This window comes from Balaenoptera physalus, assembly GCF_965194825.1.
Source record: "Balaenoptera physalus genome assembly, chromosome: 1".
In the NCBI taxonomy this organism is placed as follows: Eukaryota; Metazoa; Chordata; class Mammalia; order Artiodactyla; family Balaenopteridae; genus Balaenoptera; species Balaenoptera physalus.
In genome coordinates, this window is record NC_138882.1 from 182,105,088 (window position 1) to 182,125,978 (window position 20,891).

Here is a 20,891-nt window from a genome sequence, read left to right on the forward strand (position 1 = left end):
GGGACACTAGCCCAGGTCTTGGCTACTCCCAGGAGCCCCAGGAGAGGGGCCTCCTCTGCCTGTTTCCTCCCCATCAGCCCCAACCCCACAGCAGAACTCCCAGGGGCAGCTCGGAATACCTGTCCCAAACCCTTGAAGGTGTTGGAGAAATGTTCCCAGCTGGGGCGAGGGCCAGCAGAGAGAAGGGACTGGTGGGAGGGTCTGGAGAGAGGGGGGAGCCCTGGGGCTGAGGCTGGGGCAGGGCAGGAGGGTAGACAGGGAGGCAGGAAGGAGCAGGGGAACTCAAAGGTGCTGAGAAGAATTAGTTGGGGGCCTGGCCCTGCACCAGCTCACTGTGTGGCCTTGGGAGCCCCCATCTGCAAACAGCTACCCGGCATTGTGCCAGATGCCAACCTGCTCTGCATCTATCAGCACGCTTATTCCTCAGGCTGGTTCTATGAGATGGGAACTATTTATTAGCCCCACTTTACAGAGGGGGAAACTGAGGCAGAGAAGAACCTGTTTGGAAGCACCCAGCTAGAAAGTGACGGTCCTGGGGATTGGGCACAGGCCCAGGGATTCCAGAGCTGGTATCGTGACGCCTCTCCTCTCCTGCCTCTTAGGGCACTGGGAATAGCTGAGATCAAAGAATTTGGGGCCCTCAAAGATCTCACCAGCGAGTGGGAAACAGACCATTTTTGTGACATGTACTGGCTAAGAGTGTGGTCACTGGGGCCAGGCAGTCTGAGTTCAAGTCCAGGCCCTGACACTTGCTAGTTCCTGACCTTGGACAAATTGTTTAAACTGCACGGTGCCACTGTCCACCACCTCATTTGCAAGACAGAAATAATTCCAGGCCCTCCCCTTCCAAAGGAGATGTTATGAAGATTAAATGGAATAATCCATACAACGGGTTTAGCACAGCACCTGGCCTGTGGTATAAGGGCTCAAATAAATTGAACCATTATTATTATTACTTAATATTTGTCTAGCAATACAGGTACTTTTAATATACTGATAAAATGTGATAAATGCACAGGGAAAGCACAACTAACCCAGCATAAGGGGGTGCAGGAAGGCTTCCTGGAAGGGACCAAGTCTTTAAAAGTAAGTAAGAGTGAGTCTGAGATGATGACAGGATGGTGGAGGAGACCCAGGCAGAGGGAACAGCAGGTGCAAAGGCCTGGAGGCAGGGGACAGTATGGCCCTCTGGGGACCCTCAAAGTCACCCCGCCTCTCCTATCTGGGTACATGCCTGGCCTCCCAGGTCTGGCTGCCCTGCCATCCCAGAGGCCTCCCTCCTGCTGGGGACCCCAGGGACGGACCTGAGCAGTTCTGAGTCTGCCTGCTGTATTAAATGCTAATCTCTCTCATTTTCTTCCCCTCTATCTGCCGGGACTGTCTCGTTCAGAGCCCCCAGCCCCGTGCTAATCAGAAAGAAGGACAAATCCGCTATTTGCATTCTTTCCCACCAAGCCAGGCAGGTCTGGTTGGCTAAACCCCTAGCCTGTTGGGAAGCTCACCAGGCCCAGGCTGGGGCCCCAGGAGGGTGGAGAGGAGGCGCAGGGTGGAGAGGAAGGCTGGCCCCCACCCGGAGACCTAGAGGCTGTGACTCATGTGCTCATACAAAGAACCCATGGGAATCACGGACTCTGAGCCTTTCCACAGGCTGACCCCTGACCCCACACCATCACCACTGATCACGGACTTCCTTTCTAGAAGTTGGTCTCTCACTTTCATTGCACCGCTAGGGAAACTGAGGCCCAGAGTGGAGAGGCATCTACCAAGGTCACACAGTGCGTTAGAAGCAAAGTCTGGAGGGAACTCAGATCGCCTGACTTTCCAGCCAGTGACCAGGCCTGGCCTGGGCTGAGCCGGACCTCCAGTCCCAGAAAAGAATGGCTGATTCAATTTTTCCCTTTTCCATTATGGTTTATTACAGGATATAATGTAGTTCCCTGTGCTCTACAGTAGGACCGTGTTGTTTATGCATCCTATATATAATAGTTTGTATCTGCTAATCCCAAACTCCCAATTCGTCTGTCCTCCCTCCCCTTGCCCCCAGTTTCTAATTAGGGCAGGGAGAAGCAAAGAGGGAAAAACTGTCACTTATTAAGCTCTTCCTCTATGCCAGGCATAGTTTTAGGTATTTCACATGAATAGTCTCATTTATTTCTCAAAATCCTACAAGGTGACCAATATTGGCCCCATCTTCCAGATGAAGAAACTGAGGCTCAGAGAGCTCATGTAACTTGCCTGTGGTCACATAGCAAGTAAGTATAGAAGACCTGGGATCCAAAACCTGGTCTGTATGATCATTTCACTCAGCCCATGATGTATCTGAATTAGACACTGTTTTAGCATTTGCCATAGTATTTGCTGCTGTCCAGTCTGCACCAACCTCTTACCCCTTCCCTTATTTTCCCCTGAGCAAATGCTACCTTGCCCTTTGAGACTCCTCCTCCAGGAAGCCTTCTTTGACATGCCCTCCCTTTCCCAAACTCCTCTGCTCTTCCTATCCTGTCTGACCAGAAAGCCCTCTAAACTGTCAATAACTGATTCTCTCATTGCTCTTTGGTGGTGAGCGGGCGTAGTACTGTCTCCCCTAAAACATACTTGGTAAGAGCAGAGACAGCCATGTGTTATTTCTTTTTTTGCGCCTCCCTATACATTGTGTTAATAACAGGAGCTAGACAAATGAATTTGAAGGCAATTGAACATACTAACATTCAAACTAACTGATCAGCTGCCTCAAAAATCTCTTGGGTACGGACCACAGCTGTGTGTAGTCAAGCCTGCAATACTCCTGGGGGTTCACCAACACTTGCTGGAGGCCTACTACGGGCCAGACACTGAGTTCTGTGTGTCATTAGAATGAATCACCATGCACAGAGTACCACTGCTTCGCCTGTGGTCCTACTGAAGACCTTGGTCCCTGACATCAAATGGTGCGTGGAAACATCTAGGTCTCCTCTTTCCCACTTGTTTATGCCAGGCCTTACTCTGCCCATGGGGAGAGGCAGAGGTCAGCTCCTGCCCACATCTTCTCAAGGTATAGGGTCTTGATTGCTATAGATGTATCAGTAGTGGACAAAAAAGAGGCCCAGAGCATCCCTTGAGGGCAGCCCTCAATCCACAGCCCTTGTCCAGACTCAGGGAGATGGGCTCAAAATGCCATCTTCCCAGAATCCCACTCGGTCCTCTAAGGAGAAAAAGCCAGGGTTGCCCTCAATGGTAAAAAGACCCCAAAGTTGGGGACTTCTCTGGCGGTCCAGTAGTTAAGACTTCTCCTTCCAATGCAGGGGGTGCAGGTTCGATCCCTGGTTGGGGAGCTAAGACCCCACATGGCTTGGGGCCAGAAAACCAAAACATAAAAAGCAGAAGCAATACTGAAATAAATTCAATAAAGACTTTAAACATGTTCCACATCAAAAAAATCTTTAAAAGAAAAAAAAGACCCCAAAGTCACCCAGAAGCCAGGCAATAAGCCAGGCCCCCCAATTCCTAGCAGGGCCTGCCCATAGGCATGACCCGCCTCCATCACCAGTATTCTGGAAAGTTCCTGATCCCGGTCTCATCTTTCTGTCCACCACCCCCTCAGTCCCCTCCACCCAGGAAAAAGGGGGTGAGAAAGGCAGAGACATAAACACGAATCTGTTTTCACAGGAGACGAGGCTCTGCCCAGGCCTCTCCCTGTGGGCTGGAGCTGGGCCTCTGATTGATGTGAGCAGGTGGCTTTGTTTGGCCAGCCGCCAGCGGGGAAATAACTCAGCTTTTCCCACTGAGGTAGGTTAACCATGGACAAAGGCAGAGCTGGATATGAGAGCAGGGTCTTGGCAGGTCTGTCCGCCCAGGGGCTGGAGGGACTGAGGATGCCTGGGACCCCATGGCTGATTGTCTGAGCCTGTAGCTCATCCTCGTCCTGGGGTGGGCCTGGCTGGGAGTTATGGGGAAGGGGCACTGGGGGTGTGCGGAGGCCTGATGAGGTGAGTGGACGCTCCTCACGACCTCCAGTTGGTACCCTGATCAGGGCTGTGACTCAGGCTGGCAGATGTGGCTGGTTGATGTTGGGGAGGTCTGGGAGCTGGGCTGTTACTGGTGCAGTGAAAGCCAGTCAGGGAGGGCAGATACTGCAAAAGGGCATTTGGCTTCAAGTCCAAGAAAATCTGGCCACAGGTTTTTGGTCCTTTCCACAGGCTGACCCCTGACCCCACACCATCAGCACTGGTCACCATGAGCAATGGGTAGGTGGGTGAGGTGATTCAGTTAGCTTTCCCCTAATCCTGGGAAAAACCAGCGTCAGAGCCTGTCCTTCCAACTGGAACTGGTCACTCCTTCCATCCCAGCTCATCTTTCCCCGGGACCTGAGGGCGGAGGGAGGAAGATGGCCTTTCCTGTGCTTTCCGCAGAGAGGGGTGCTACCTGCACCCTGTCAACCTCTCTTCCCAAGACTGGAAACCAACTCAGGCATTTTCCAGGTGGGAAGGAAAGGGGGAAAGAGATAGAAGAAATGAGGTGGCAGCAAAACAGAGTTGGGAGGCCAGGGCACAGATGGGGGAGGTGGGTGGAGAATTTATTAAGCACCTACTATGTGCCAGGCACTGTACTCAAATCTCCCTTAGTCCTCACAGCACCCCCTGAGAGGTAGGGATTATCACTCCCTTTTACAGATGAGGAAAAGGAAGCCCAGAGAGGTTAGGCAAGCTGCCCCAGGGCCACACAGTAACTTAGACAGTGGCAGAACCAGAACTCCAACTCAGGGCTGCTTGATGCCAGAGGCCAGGCAGTTTCTCTTGCCCCAGGCTTCCCAGGAGAGACTTCCCGGGAAAGGACGAGCCTGGAAGAGACCCTGAGAAGGCGAAGGGAAGGAAGCTGGAGGCAAAGGGGCCGCTGGGAAGGGAGGAAAAGGAAGGGCTGCGCGGGGCCCAGAGGCGCGCTCACTCGGCTGGGGTTAAAGCCTCATGTTCCTACAACCCGCTAAGCCGGAGAAATGAATTCTGATCCTTCCAAAACCCAACCTTGGAAAATGTGCGAGAGAAGGGTCTCCTTTCAGGGGAGCAGGAAATCCTCCACACCTCCTCCCGACGCCCCAGTAATGCCAGGATGTCCCCAATCTGCTTTGAGGAATGGAGAGATTAAGAATAATAAAAAAATTGCAATAAAATATGTGTGAAGGAGGGGGTAATTGTGGACAAACGCAGCATTCAAATTCATTTTTCAGCTCTTTTACACACCATTTCAATCTTATTTTCTGCTTGTTAATGAGATCTTGTTGCCTGGGCTAGGCAAAACCTTCCAATATCAGGACGTAATTGCACATAATTTTCTCTCCTACCAGTGATTTGCATCAGTTTTTAAAAAATTCTGGGCTATTTAACACCCCACGATCCCCCTCCCCGTCTTCCTGCCGACAAATCTCTTACGCCCTCCTCCTTCCCTGTCCCTGGTCCAGCAAGACTCATTATAAATGCTTATTATAAACGCAGTGTCGCCAATAAAGGGAGAAAAAACACACAGAGGAAGTGAGGGGAGAAAAAGGCAAAGGGAGTTTCCAGTGGCCGCTGTGTGAAGGGCCCTGGCTCAGTTCCCCAGTGCGAGGGGTTTCTCGATCTTATCCCGCTGAGGGTGATGTGAAGGTGAAGTGCGTGGGTCAGGCACGTCTGCCTTAGAATTGCATCGCCACCACTCACCTGCTCTGTGGCCTTCAGCAAGTTACTTAACCTCTCTGAGCCTCTCTTCCCAAGTTCTGTGGGGCCAGAGTAACTTCACAGAAGCAAAGTGCTGACAGGGGATGTGGCATCCCATAGGTGGTCAGCTGATGGAGTGTCTTTCCTTGCTGGATTGGCTCCCCTGGAGGCCTCAAAGGATGCCAGGAGGGCAGTGGTGGGACTCTACCATGGAGAGGCATTCTGGAGACCCCATTCATAAAGAACTGAAAAGCCTTGAGCTTTATTCCTACTGGTCTAGGGAGGAAGGGGAAGCTTGACTTTTAAAGGTGTAGACCATGAACCTGACCATGCCATTAACTGCCACTGTGGCCTCAGACCTCAGTTTCCCCACATGGACCACAGGACCAATCTTACGGGGCAGATACAAGAGAACAGCATAGTGGACTCTGGAGCCAGACCATTTGAATCCTAGCTTTGCCACTTTCCAGAACCTACCACGGGGCCTGGCATGTGGTAGGGGCTTAATTAATATTTGCTAGATGGGCGGATGGATGGATTACCCTGGACAAATCCATTTCCTCATCTGTAAACCAAGGTCACAAGGTCACCGCCAAGACTGGCTGAGTGAAAGCTGGTATAACATTCAGCCCATGCATGGCTGGCCCACGGTAAGCGTTCATTCTACGTAAGCCGTCACTGTAACTATTACAGGAGGGAAAGGACGAGGCTTGGTGTACTGTGATCACGGCCGTGTGATTAGCTTCACACTTAGAGAATATCTTTCATTAATTCCACATGGGGGAAATTGTAAATATGTAAATCCCTTTACAGGTTCCTCCACGTTAAGCTCCAGAGAGGAACAAAGGGGACGATGGGCAAGGGACATCATGAAGAAGCAAGAGGAGGGGTGGTGGCAGGAGAGAAACGCCCCCTTCCCATGAAGCAGCGGCAGGAGCTGTGGGTGAAGCATCTGGAGTCCTGGGTGTGGGTCCCAGCTCAGCTGCTAACCTGACAGTGTGATCTGGGCAATTTTCTCCCCCTCTCTGGGCCTCAGTTTCCACTGCCAACTCTGATAGTCTGCATCTAAGAAAGCCTGGGGGAGAAGGCAGCTCTGGCTTCGGGCTGCCCCTGGGAACACATCTGCACAGGCCCCGGAGAAGACCCCAGCACAGGGCAGCCTGCCTGTGGCCTTCAGCTCAAATGACCCTGGAAACAGCAGAACCTTGCTCCTGATGCTTTGCTTGGGGGCTTTGACTGGTCAGTGCTGCAGCTATGAATGGCCTCCGTGGCCTGTCTCCCCCATCACATTGGGAACTCTCCAAGACAGGGCTGTGCTTCCACCATCAGACTGGGGCGTCTCAGGAAAAGGGGTCTCTCTTCCATCAGACTATGGGTTCCTGAGGACAGAGTCATGTCCCTCATCTCATACTGAGAGCTCCTCAGGTTGGGGGCTGTGTCTCCCCCATCAGACCGGGGAATCTCTAAGGACCTGAGTGTCCCCTTTCTATCTCTGCCCACCGCCCTTAAAATTGTGCCCTGCTTGTGATTCCTACATGTGGGCTGGTATGAACTGATCTACCTGCAGGAATCGGATCACTCGAAGTGATGTCACAAAAGGGTCCTTTTGTCCTAAGCTGTCCTGAGCTGGTTTCTAAGAGTTGTTTCCAAGCAAAGCCAAAGCGATCCACGTGCTGAGTCCCTAATCCTACCAGGCTGGGTTCTAGGGGTGGGTGAGGGCCTGGGCCCCGAGGGAACCAAGCCTCAAGGTCATCTAAGCCTCTCATATGACTCAGCTCTGCCTGTTGGCCCCTAACCTGAGGTAGGCCTCAATGTTCTCATCCATGACATGGGCTGAAAGAGCTTTCCCTTCCACTGAGCTGGGGGGACTGGCTTCCCGAGATGATTTCTCCTCGCCGCCAGCCAGTCTCTCAAAAAGAGAGCATGTGTGGGCGTTTCTGAGAGGCAGGAGGGCAGTGTGAGTGGGTAAAATCTCAGGCTCTGGAAACGAAGGTTGAACCCAGGCTTTGACGCTCAAGTAGATTAGTATATAGGAAACACTGAGAACAGGGTCAGAACATCACAGGGGCTCAGAAAGCTTAGCTGTCCTCATCCACGTTGTTATTAAACATGTTGCATGCCTTGCTGTTTCATTATGTTTACTGTCTGTCTGTCCTGTTACACTGCCAGCTCCACTAGAGCAGGGACCTTCATCCCTACGTTCACTGATTTATCCCAAGTGCCAAGAACAGTGCCTGGCCCGTAGCCGGCACTCCATAACTATGTGTTATATTAGAGCCAGAGGACAGGCCCAGAGCTGAGATGAGTAAATGGCTTTTCTGTGAGATTCTGCTGGGCAGCCTCTCCGGGGAGGCTCTGAGGCTTGGAAGCACCCACTTCCCAGGCTGGGTCTGAGGCCAGGACCCGGGTCAACCCGCGGGGAGGAGGCAGGTCCTCTCCAGGCAGCGGCAAGCCGGCCGGTGTGACAAGCAGACGCTCAGCAGAGTCCCAGCTGGGTCCCCGACTGCATCCCCCTGGGCTTCTGTAAGAACAAGGGCCGAGGCTACCTGGGCGACCGTGGACCTGCGATCCTGGAGGAGGGAGGGGTATGCTGGCCCCGCAGCCCAAGTGGGGCCCATCCTCCCCCTGTTGCCCAGGTGAGCTACGGAGAAACCCCTCCTGCTGGGAAGACAGACATGGTAATGAACCTCTCTTGGTGGAGAACCCCGCACGACCCCCAAGACCACAGAGACTGCTGACCATGTGTAACTGGCCTGTCAGATGGGGGAGGGAGTACAGAGAATCAGAGCTCAGAAATGCCAGGGACTTCTGTATAAGACCCTAAACACCCCCTCGCTGCCCCCTTCCTTCAGGAAGTGTTTGTAGCCTAACCCGGAGGTTCACACACACAGAAGCACACACAGCCTGACCCTGCCCTCATGTCCGCCCTGCACGCCGCCCTCTCCCTGCCCTCCAGCAGCTGTTCACCTCCTGGTCCCCTCGGCCCCCGTTAGACCCTCCATCTGTCTTCACACCTTTGGTGGGAACCTCCCGATGGGTCTCCGAAGTTCACGCAATCCGTCACGCCCCGCACAGCCTCTCTGCCCTGAGGAATGGGGCGGAAGCCTTGAGGGTCTCTCAGAGGAGGGCTGAGGGTCCAACTCAAGTGGGGAAAAGGTCGGGTTTGGTCTGGCTGCTCACGGTAGTGGGGCAGGCTCTCTTCCTTCTTCTCCTTCCCTCCCTGAGGTTCAATTCTGGGCTCAGACAGTGCGTGGAACATCGTCTCTTTAATACCATTGCTGAACCATGCTCCAGAAGCCAGGGGCCCCTTGATTTGCTGGCTTCTCCTCTGTCTTGTGACAGAAGTGCTGCTCTGGGGATAAACCTCAGCCCGCATGGAGATGGGTGGACACGGAAGAGCAGTGGTCAGGGAGCCAGGTGCCCTGGACTCTCAGGCCCGGCCCAGCCAACGTGTCCTGGCCCTCTATCTGTAAAGTGAGCTGGAGGGCCCACTTGATCTCAACACCCCTCTTCAGATTTCCTCCAGTTTGTTTTGTACCATAAGGCCAGGCCTGGACCACATTCTCGAGTGTGGGCACTGTGGGTCTCTGCAGCCATCCTTACCCAGCCAGCTCTGGATCCTGTCATGTCTAAACCTGGCTCTGGAAGGTTAGTCCTCGGCACTAATGAGATGGAGGTGGTGGCCTTGAACCCCAAAGAGGCCAATTAGGTTCTACCGGAAAAACATTCTGGTCTACAGGCTGCATCACCCTCACAATGCGGGGCCCACGAGGACTTGGTGCTTTCCCACTGGGAGCTCTGCCTTCAGCGGCTTCCATTCACTGGGCATTTAACTCTGCACTGGACCTGGCCTAAGTGCTTTACCTCGGTCATCTCATTCAATCCTCAGCAACCCTATGAGGTAGGGGCTAACGTCATCCCATTTCACGGATGAGAAAACTGGGGTGTAGAGAGGGAAAGGGGTCTTACCCATAAGTAAATGATGGAACTGAAATACAATTAGTCCTCAACAACACACATTAGTTGAGGCAAATAGGAATGACCCCCAAACATGCAGAAAATTAACATTTGGGGGAATATTTTAGACCAACGGTAGCCATTTTTTTCTATAAAGGCCAGATAGTAAATGTTTTAGGCTTTACAGGCCATGTGATCTCTTTTGAAACTACTCAACTCTGCTGTTGTAGCACAAAGGCAGCCATAAATAAATACGTAAATGAACGGACATGGTTGTGTTCCAATAAAACTTTACTTACAAAAACAGGTAGCTGGGTGGAAGTGGCCTCGGGGGATGTAGCTGACCTTCTCTTTGGTCCTTTTCTTTAGGTAACACATTTCTCATACTAACTATATTGTCCTGGCAATGGCGGGGGTGGGGGGGGCAGTGGGGGGAGAGCTAATGTTTATTTGGCCCCTATTCTGTGCCAGGCTCTGTGCTAAGTGCTTTGACCTGTTAGCACATTGAATGCAGAAAACACCCCTCTTAGGAGGTTAGCAGCTCTCTGTTTAATTACTCTTTTGTTTAATGGGGGATAAACTAAGGCTCAAAGATGCTTACTAGCCTAACGCCCTGAGCGGTGGAGCTGGGATTTAAACCCCCTCCAAGCCTCACCTTTTCTACCACGTTACAGCTGTTCAGATAAGTTTGCATCCCATGTGTTCTCACCACAGACATGACAGAGGTGTCTCAGAAAATGGGAGGCAAGGTAAAATGAGACTTGGATTCAATTCTTTCCCCCACGGATATGTGAGAGCCTGTTATAGCGACAAAAATGAACTCAGCAGTTCTTCCAATTTACTAGGATTTGGAGCATCACTGAGTCCTATTCCCCAAACCCACCAATAACCACATCAGCCTCAGCCTTGTCTTTCTGGCTTCATCTAAAGATGGTCCCACCACTTCTAATAGCACCATCAGGCAATGAGTGACTTAACCAGCAACCAATCACAGGTGAGTAAACAGAGTTCCAAGACCCAATGAGAGTAGAGTTCCCAGGCTAGAACCATCCCTCCCCTCCCCACCCATTGCCGCAGTTCTCTCCACCAGTAGTACATGGTCCTTCCTTTCACTCATTGGTCACTCCTAGTGACCAAGGTGGGAAATGGAGCCCAGGATGGAATCCAGGAAAGACTCCCGATTCTAGAACAAAGCCCAACCAGTGAGCATCCCATAGGAAATGGTGCAAGGCTTCCATCAACGTGCTGAAAATGCCTGACTTTTATGGACTGAACAGCCATGAGGGGGGTGATGGGCCGGTTTAATAAGCTCTGGGTGGTGAGAAGTATGGAAACCTGTGATGGAAACCTTTTCTCTGCATCTGCCCGCTGGGTCACCCAGGTCTGTGGCTTGAAGAAGATAAACCCAGGGTGAAGGGGTCACAGAATAGTGACAAGTGAAGGTGGAAGGAGCATCCCCGCCTCCCACTTAAACTCTCTCAAGGTGTCCAACAGCCATTCTTCCCCAAGGGAGAGTCAGCCTGTGTCCCCCAGAGCCCTCGCTGGCTGGGCTGGCGATCATCTGGTGATGGGACCCTGGGCGGGGGGCGGGGACACCTACCTGAGGAGACAGGCCATTGCTGACAGGGTTCATGTGGTTGGAGGGCGCTGCCGGGTTCATGAAGCTCTCGGAGTAGCTGGAGAAGCTGTGGCGAGCTCCGTAAGCAGAGCTGGTGTCCGCGGCTGCGGCGGCCGCAGCCAGGCCCCCCTGGTGCATGGTGGACGGCGGGAGGGGCTGGGGCCGGTGCACGGTGCTGCCTCCATCTGTGGAGAGACCCAGGAGAGGGCCTGAGCAAGTGGCCTCACCCCAGAGGGCGAGGGAGGGCAAGTACTTCCTGTTTGGAAGGCAAGACCTGAGCCTCCTCCTTCTCCCAGCCTCCGTCCATCAGATGGAGGGGGGAGGGGACCACCTTCTCTTGCTACTTGGGATGGGACGACTGGCTTCTGGGCAGGACACTACGGACTGGCAAGTCTTGACTGACCGCCAATCAACATTCCAGACAACCTCTAGGCACCTACTACGTGCTGGCCTTGTTCTCAGTGGTTGGCACATAGTAGGTGCTCAATAAACATTATCTGGACTGAAAGTCAGATCTCGTTGAGGACTGTGTCAATCTGCCCAGGCCTGTCCCCAGAGCACTTTGTGAGCACCGACCACTCACCAGGTACTTTTACAAATAGTGTCTGAGGGTATGAAGCAAGAGTGATTCCCATTTTACAGATGAAGAAACTAAGGCTCAGTGGGCTCAGGGTCCTTGTGCAAGGTGACAAGGCTAGTGAGTGGGGAGTCAGAGTCTGAACTGCCGGTCTGTTCCTAGCTGCTGGGCTGCTCTTCCTCTCTGTCACGGCCCCTCCATGTAGCCTTCCAGCAGATGGGACCATCACCATTGGCAACAGTTCAATTTCTCATCAAAAATCACAGGGAGGCCTCTCCTCAGCTTCTAGAACTCTAGTCTGCCAGTCCTTTAAGATGAGGCCACGGGGCTCCATGAGGCAGAAGTCAAGTAGCAGGATTCTTAATGTGTGCTGGGGGCAGAGGGTGGGAAGGGGAGGGCAGACTGGGGGCCAGGAGCCAGGGAGGGAGGGGAGTTACTCTCCTCTGCCTACCATCATCTCTTCTGCATTTTAATAAGACCCAGGAGATGCATGTGACTTTACAGTTTGAGAAGCTCTGTTCTAAACGTGTGCATGGAGGCGACCTTGTTTATCTTCACCTGGATGCAGAGCCAAGTAGTTCAAGGGCAGGACCCCATCTCTTTTGTCTTAATAGTCTGTCCACATGAAAGCAGACAAACAGCCATTAAAAAGAAACCAGGGGCTTCCCTGGTGGCGCAGTGGTTGAGAATCTGCCTGCCAATGCAGGGGACACGGGTTCGAGCCCTGGTCTGGGAAGATCCCACATGCCGCGGAGCAACTGGGCCCGTGAGCCACAATTACTGAGTCTGCGCGTCTGGAGCCTGTGCTCCACAACAAGAGAGGCCGCGACAGTGAGAGGCCCGCGCACCGCGATGAAGAGTGGCCCCCACTTGCTGCAACTAGAGAGAGCCCTCGCACAGAAACGAAGACCCAACACAGCTATAAATAAAATAAGTAAAATTAAAAAAAAAAAAACAAAAAAAACAAACACCCTTTTATTCCTTCTTTGTTAAGAAAGGGAGGAGTGGGTGGGGGTGGAGGGGAATGAAAAGGTGTGGCTGAGATGCCAGGATGGGGCCGAGCACTCACCTTGGGAGATGGTGGTGGTGGGGTAGGTGGAGTCTGGCAGCTGGTAGGGGGGCAGCGTGGGCATGCCGGTGGGCGGGAAGCCGCCTGGCAGAAGGTGGTTGAATGCTGCCAGCTGGTTGGCTCCTGCCTGTTTACGCCAGCGGGCACGGCGGTTACTGAACCAGACCTGGAGGATGGAGAGCGGAGCATGGAGAGCCCTCAGCTTGGCTCCTGGCAGGGAGCTGAGGCACGGCTACACCCTCCATCCAGCCAGCATCCTCTTCCGTGGGAGGAGGTCCCCACCTCCCTGCAACTCGGAACAGTTTGCAAAGTGATTTCATAGGTACAATCCCATTCTGTCCTCCCGACCGCCCAGTGAGGAGGTCATTATCATGATCCCCATTTTACAGATGAGCAAACTGAGACCCAGAGAGAGTGGGGGACTTGTCCACGTGACAGGGTGGGTCGGAGAGGCACAGCCAGGTCTGAGTGACTCTCAGTTCAGTGCTCTTTCCCTGCAGCGGCTCCTGCCCCCAAAGATGTATGACCATCCTTGTTCGTACACATGCTCACTCCTCACCTCCTCCAGGAAGCCCCCAAGGAGGAGGCCACATATCCGGAACCCACCTGAATTGAGACCCACCTGCCACACTCAGATGTGAAAGCTAGTTCTTTGTCCGGAGCCTGAGGCCCTGCTTGACTTTCGCTGCATGGGCCCCCTTGATTAGGAAAGCCCACCTTCCACAGACACAGGGATTGATTAAGCACCAGTGGGAAGATAACCTAACATCTTTAAGTCTCCCTTTCCTCCGAGACCTGTGCTAGCTCTTCGTACGTCTGTCCATACATAGACCCACGAGGCCTGCCCTCCTAGTCCCATTTACAGGAGGGGAAACTGAGGCTCAAAGAGGTCAAATCACTTGCCCAAGGCCACACCGCTAGTCTAGATGTGAGGTTCAAACTTCAATCAGTCTGACTTCCTAGAACCTTCTTGTCTGGATTTGCAGCAAATTCCCTGGGACAAGCCAGAGAAATATTAATACAGGAATGAGTGTGCAAAACGGGGCTGCTGTGAGAGAATGCTTCTCCACCTCTGGACTTCGCACATGCTGTTCCCTCCAACCTAAACACTCTTCCGGGGCTGGCTCCTTGGCCTGCGGGGCTCAGCAGAAATGCCTCCCCCCTGCTCCAATGAGGAATCCCTGCCACAAAAGTAAATCCAGGCAGGTCCCCATCCCCTTCTCTCAGGAGGCCTCCAGCTGTGAGATGCCTCATACAAACAATTATTGTCTTTATCTGTTTCTTTGTTTCCCCTTCAGGCCCTAAGCCTCACAGGCAGAGGCCAAGAATTCCTGGCCCACAGCTCACAGCTCTATAGGAATTCTTGTTGAATGAATGAATGAACGAACAAATGAACAGTGGAAGGCGGAGATGGCTCTGGTGTGCCTTTGCTGGTGCTTGGCCACAAGGCTCAGTGGGGAGTACCCCCCCCGGTGGGTGAAGACATGGATCCCCTGGCATGGACCACTTAAGACGCCCAAACCTCTGGACGATGTCTGCTGACCCGAGGGCAGTCTCAGCAGGGATGGAGGGGTGTTTATGGCCCCTGGTATCGGTTGTCGTTTCTCCGAGGGGAGAAAGAGTGTTCAGCTTACCAAGCTGGCTGAACAGAGCAGCTGGCTCTTACCCGTTAAGGATTCACAGAAAAAGGAGATACGGCAGCCAAATCAAGATCAAAAACTGGCTCCCAAATAAAATGAAGGTCCTGGCTTTTCCCCACCTCCCCAAGGCAGCGAGGGCTTCCCCAGGGGCGTCCTGGCTGGGACGGATGCCTGCCAGTCCGACTGAGGCTGCCTCTGAACTGGCGAGGGATGGGCAGTGTTACCTGCTCCCTGCTTCAGAGGGAGGGTGTGGGGAACAGCTTTGCTTTAAATCAGCATTTCCCAAAGGGTGGGGCTCCTACACTCCGAGGTGGAGAGACATCCCCAAAGGCGAGTGACATAGATGTTAAATAACCCTGAACCACTCCCATCTCTTCTGGGCCTGGGGTGTGTGGAAGAGAAAGTCTCAGCTTGGCGCTCAGCGTCCTTCGTGCCTTCCTAACACTTGCCAATCTCCCTGTTTAAAGCACAGAGAGGACGCCCTGGCAGGTGATGTTTTCCGGCAGGACTTTCCCATGTTGTCTTGTTTTCCCTTGTGTGAGTGTTTCCAGTTGCCTTCCTTTTTATGAGAGTGATGTGCGTGTTTATTTTAAAATACACTGATCTTATTTTAAAAAGTAAATGACAATACAGATAATATGCAAATGTGGCCAAAATCCTGAAGATGGTCAGAGAAAGACTTAAGTTTGGGACACCGTGCTCTAGTTTTGCTGCATGCAGCTGTTTCTTCGGCATGGGTCATCTGTTCCTCAAACAAAGAGGACTCAAACAAGTTGGAAGCGTTCTCCCCCTTTCCCTTCCTTTCCCTCCTCCTTCCCGCCCTCCTTACTTCCCTCCTTCCCATCTCAAACTGTTCCTGGGACTTCACTCTGTGTCAAGCAGGACAGTAAGGATAGAAGGTGAGCAGGACACAGTCCCAGCCCTCAAGCTGCCCTTGGCCTGGGCACACGACAGGTAAGTCAAAGGACAGCTGCTCTCTGGTGCAGTCAGCTCAGATGGGGTGGCATGCAAGGTGCTATAAGGAGGTCTGAGGAGGGGTTTCCAACTCCTCTCAGCATCCAGGAGGACTTCCTGGAGGAGAGGACACGTCTTATGCTTTTTTTCCTCTCCCCTCTTCTTCCTCACTGTCCTGTCTCCCCAGGGCTGCCTCCACCACAGCAGGCACCTCCGTCCTCACAAGATGTGACATGATGGTTAAGAGCAGGGACTCCGGAGTCCAACTGCCTGGCTTTGAATCCTGCCTCTGACTCCTAGCTAAGATGGGCAAATTCTGTTATTCCTCTGGGCCTCACTTTCTTTGCTGCTAATAACCACCTACCTTCTTGGTGGTTCTGGACCTCAAAGGAGTTAACACAGGCAAAGTGTTTACTTAGAACAGCATCTACAACTCTTATTCTGCTGGAAAGCCTCCGATGGCTGAGCTGGAAAGGCTCTTAGCCAGTATGTACTGCAAGCTTCCTATTTACGTATGGGGAAATGGAGGCTCCAGGAGGGACAGTGGTGGCCCCAGTGTCCCACCCAGAATCCCTGATCAGGGTTGAGTTCTTTAAAAGTAGAGGCTGCATTTTATTATTTACTTTTGGTCCTTCCCTCAACACCCAGCCCTGGTAGCAGGACACTGTAGGAAGCATCAGTTTACCGAGTTGAACATTTCATCTGGCCCTTCTTTCAATGTAGCACAGAGGAAAAGAACATGACGGACAGACTTGGGCTCGGGTCCCAGGACAGTCACTTATTACGTGTGTCTTTAGGAAGTTGCTTCTCTTAGTGAAATCTCAGGTTTCTCACCTACGAAATGGAGAGACTAATCGTCCCTACCTCCTAGGATTACAGTGAGGATGATGAAGATAATGTATGTAGGGCGCTGAGCATCGTGCCTGGCACATAGAAACGCATCAAAAATGCCATCTAGTGTAATGAAAAGATTTGGCGTAAGTTATTACTTAGCCAGTCCCTCTAGCGCCTCCAAAATGGAATTCTGTTCAGAATGCGCCCAGCTCACCCCCAAGCAAATAGCAGGGTTCTGAATTGGGGCCATATGTAAAGAGTTGCACACAGCCCTGGTCTCTCGGTGCTGGTCATCTGAAGGATGAGATGTTTTCACAGGCAGCTGTGGGAGACACCTGGGGTGGCCTCGGGACCTATCAGACCTGCAGCCTCTGTTTCTAGAAGAAACACACAGGCTCAGGGATCTTGGAGCTCAGGACAAAACAGATTTGTTTACCTGCAAGGAAGATGTATGCAAGGTTGGCTTCGGGACCCCAGTTGTTTAGAAATGAAGATTCTTCCAGGGAAAGGAGTCATTGGTCCCTAGGCATGCGTCCTCCTGCCTCACGCCCCTTTCCTACCCTTCATGGTGGTTGGGCTTTCTGCGGGCTGAGATGGGGCGTCTCCACCAGCCATCGGGGGTACCATATAACACCATATAATGCCCTGCAGGCTTCAGAAGGAGGCTCCCGACCCTCTGCTGGGGAGCAGGGCTGGAAGGGAGGCAGAGGGGGTGACACACTTGACTGATAGAACCCCGTCTGACCTATATTTACCTGCTTCCTTGCTTATTTGGACATCAGCCCCATGACAACAGGGATTTCTTGTCCGGCTGAATCCTCTGTGCCTAGAATAGTGTCTGGCACATAGTAGGTACCCAATATGACTGCCAGATGAATGAACCTAGAGTTTCAAGGGTGGCCAGAATTGGAACCACTAAGAATAGGTGGAGTTTAATAATAATGGCCCCTACTCAGGGCATTTCTGTGTGACAAGCACTTCCTGACTCTGTGTCTGTGTGTTTACATGCAATCATTTAAATCCTCAGAACAAAGTGGACCCTATTTTTGTCATCTCCATTTTGCAGATGAGGGAACTGAGGACCGAGGGAATAAGTGATGGAGCTGGAATTCACACATGGGCGTCTGGCTCCGAGACCACTCTGAACCACTCCAGTATCCCACCATCTCCCAGCACCATTGAAATGTGATGGCATAGGACTGCAAAATCCCCAAATCATAGACTCTTAGAATCAGACGCCAAGACCTTAAAAGTATACAGCCCTAAAATCAAAGCAGTGCTCAGAGGTCTTCAAGGTCCCTGCCCCCTTGTCCACAGCAGGACCCCTCTCACCAGGGTCTCCGATCCAATGGACATTGCACTTTTCCTTGAATACTTCCGGTTACAGGGATCTCATCACCTCACAAGACAGCTGTGATCGTCAATAAGTCAGGATCCTAGAACTTTAAGGAGCCTTATTGATCCCTTTATTTATAGATGGGAGACTAAGTCTCAGGAAAGGAAGCTGACCTGTTGAAGGTGACACAGCTGATCAGAGGCAGAAACCAATGGGAACCCGGCCTGTGGCTCCCAATCTTGTGTTTCTGTCCCTGCAGACCTTTATATGGGATTGAGGACATTGTCCTATCGGCCCTGGTCTCCCCCCCACTCCGAGGGACCTCTCAGAGCAGCTGTGTCCTCCAAGCCTTCTCTTCTCTGGGACAAATATTCTGTTATTCCTGTCTTGATTTTTGGGTCCGCCTTTGTTCATTTTAAAAAAACTCAACATGTATTGATCCCTCCTCTGCTGGGATCAGGCCAAGTTCTCAGGCTAAGGGTTGTGGGGAGACCCCGCCCCGCCCTGGGGGAGCTCAGAGTCTGAGGGGGGAGACCCCGCCCCGCCCTGGGGGAGCTCAGAGCCTGAGGGGGGAGACCCCGCCCCGCCCTGGGGGAGCTCAGAGGCTGATAGAGTAGTCACCACGTGGAGGACGGCGGCCTTGGTCCCCCCACCGCGGGTTTGCCTGGGCTCTGGCTGCCCCCCCTGTTCCCAGGCCCCCCTCCATCCTTGGACCTTGAGTGACACCTGTTTCTGAGTCCCCTGGGCCAATAAAAGCACTGCCCTGACAGCCAGGAAATTTTACAAGGAGCGGTCAGGCTTCCAGGTGGTGGGAAGCAGCCGTGGCCACCAGACGTGGGAATGAGAAAGCACCCAGGAATGTGCCCAGGAGAACAGCTGCAGGAAGATCAGAGGCGGGGGAGGGAGGCTGGGGGCTGCGGGGCAGGCTCGGGTATCACCCGGGAGAGGAGGGGAAGGAATGAGATGAGCTGGCTGCTGCCGCCTGCCCGCTTCCCCTCAGGCTCTCCCTCAGTGGCAGCCAAGGGTCCCCCACTCCAGGATGGGGGTGGGGAGGGCAGAGGGAGGTACGCTGGTCCCCGGATTGCTTAAATGCCAGTTTGCACTGCTTTCAAGTCCCAGGCTCTGAGTCCATTTCTTCCTTCTGGATGGCTAGAACCTGGGCTTGGCATCCATCAGGCTTGAGTTCCAGGCCCAGCTCAGCCTCTGCTGAGCTCTGTATCCCCCCCCATGTCGCTTCTCTGAGCCTCAGTTTCTGTGCCTGCGGCTTGGGGAGTGGCCATCCCGACCTGAGACGGTGGTCTGCGCTTCCACCAGGTCACGTGGGAGTAGCCCCCAGCACTGCAGCTGGCATAAGGTAGGTGCCCAACAAAGGCTGGTCCCCCTTGGATAAGATAGAAGCGCCCCCAGTGAGCATTTGGGGGCGGGACCTCTGTAGACCTGCCTCCCCCATTCACGGAGAAGCCAGGCCAAGAATGGGCTCCCACAGGAGCTGTTCATCAGACCCCTCTCTTCCTCCTCTGCACCCTCCCCGACCCACCCAGCCTGAGCCTGTCCCAGCCGGGCCCCTAGAGACTGACTTAGAGAACTGTAGACCTAGAATCTGAGAGCTCAGCTTGGGGAGCGGAGGCAAGTCCCCCCACCCCACTGCAGGCCTTGAACCCCAGACAGACTCTGCTCTTTCCATGCCCTCCCTTCCCCCAGGCCCACTGATTAGGAGCCACGCACTCTGAGGGTGTGGAGGGCGTGTTCTAGGTCTGCCCACCCTCCCCCGCATGCTTCTAACTCACCAGGAACATGCTCCCAGTCGGCTTGCATGCTTCCCATAACAGGAAACTCATTACCCATCTTAGGAAACTACGTCTGTTCTGGAATTTTTGTCCTGATTACTTCCTCCCCTCCTCAGAGATTTGGAGATTTTTCTATTCCCTGAGCTCCCTCTCTTGTGGCTGAACCAATGTCCTTCCTTCCTCCCTCCCTCACCGTTTTCTCCTCTCCCTTTCTGTCTCTCCCTCCATCCCTCCTTCCCCCCTTTCCCCGCCACCCTGAAGTTCTTGTCGGCAGGAGGATGGAGGCAATCCAAGTCCTCACTGCCGCTCCTGGCTTCCCTGGGACTGTCTAGGGATTAGTTAGTCAGTCCACATTCTCTGCCCATTTACTCTGTACCAAGTGCCAGGGCAATACTTGTCTACACGGTTCCTGGATCACTTGCTGCAGAACCTCCATCCCCACCCTGGGGGGTGCCCACTAAACCCTCTGACCCTGGCCACTCCCACCTTCCCAGTCCTGGTCTCCGGGTGATGCCCACTGCACAAACCCCCAGGCGCCCCCTCACCTGCACTCGAGCCTCCGTCAGCTTGGTCCTCTGCGCCAGCTCCTCCCGGGTGTAGATGTCCGGGTAGTGAGTCCTCTCGAAGGCCTTCTCCAGCTCCTCCAGCTGTTCGGCTGTGAACGTGGTCCGACTGCGGCGCTGCTTACGTTTCAGAGGGAGGTCGGGTTCTGACTCCACGTCCGAGCCCTCATCCAGACGGTTGCCTACAGCCAGGTGAGAGGGAGGAAGAGGGTGTGAGCCCAGTGAGATGGAGGGGTGCTTTGTGCACACCTTCAGGCCACCACGGCACTGAGGCTCAGGTCCCTCCTGAGCATAGGAAGGATGTTCCCCCCCGGCACCATTTATCAGCGTGAAGGCTGGGAAGCAACCTCTCTGCCCAGCCTTAGGGGACTGGTTAAATACCTTATGGCCCAGACATTCCTTTAAAAAAATAACCCCTGTAGTTGGGCATTTAGGTTATTTCTACTGACACGGAAGGATGTCCATGACATAGCACTCAGGGGATGGTTTCGTGATGAAACACACTTGTCAAAATTCCTAGAACTATATTCTCCAAAAAGGGGAGAATTTTACCGAATATTCACTGCACCTCAATAAATCTGACTTTAAGAAGAAGGCAAGGTACAAACCAGGGTGTGGAGATGAATCCCACTTTTGGAAAAAGCATGCATAATACATTATGGAACACTACACCCCAAAGACTAACAAATGTTAACCTTCAGGGTGACAGAATTTTTGTTTTCTTTTTAAAACTTACTTATGGTTTAGTATTTCTTAAATGATGATCATTTAAACAATGACACTATTGCATTTTTGGAAAATATTGCAAAAACTAACGAAAGGAAGAAGCAGGAAGAAAGGAAAGGATGGAGGAAGGGAGCAAATGCTTGTGCCCAGGGCTGGCAGTCAGG

At 53.0% G+C, this 20,891-nt stretch overlaps 1 protein-coding gene across 3 annotated transcripts in view; it reads right to left on the reverse strand.

Moving 5' to 3' along the window:
- PAX7 (paired box 7) overlaps positions 1 to 20,891 on the reverse strand; it is a 103,413-nt gene that overhangs the window by 28,276 nt on the left and 54,246 nt on the right. For all 3 annotated transcript variants that reach the window (XM_082451702.1, XM_082451701.1, XM_082451703.1), the window contains exons 5-7: positions 19,984 to 20,183; positions 12,888 to 13,053; positions 11,224 to 11,426 (exon numbers count right to left, since the gene is read on the reverse strand). In XM_082451702.1, coding sequence (XP_082307828.1) covers positions 11,224 to 11,426; positions 12,888 to 13,053; positions 19,984 to 20,183 — 569 coding nt within the window. The remainder of the gene's footprint in view (positions 1 to 11,223; positions 11,427 to 12,887; positions 13,054 to 19,983; positions 20,184 to 20,891) is intronic.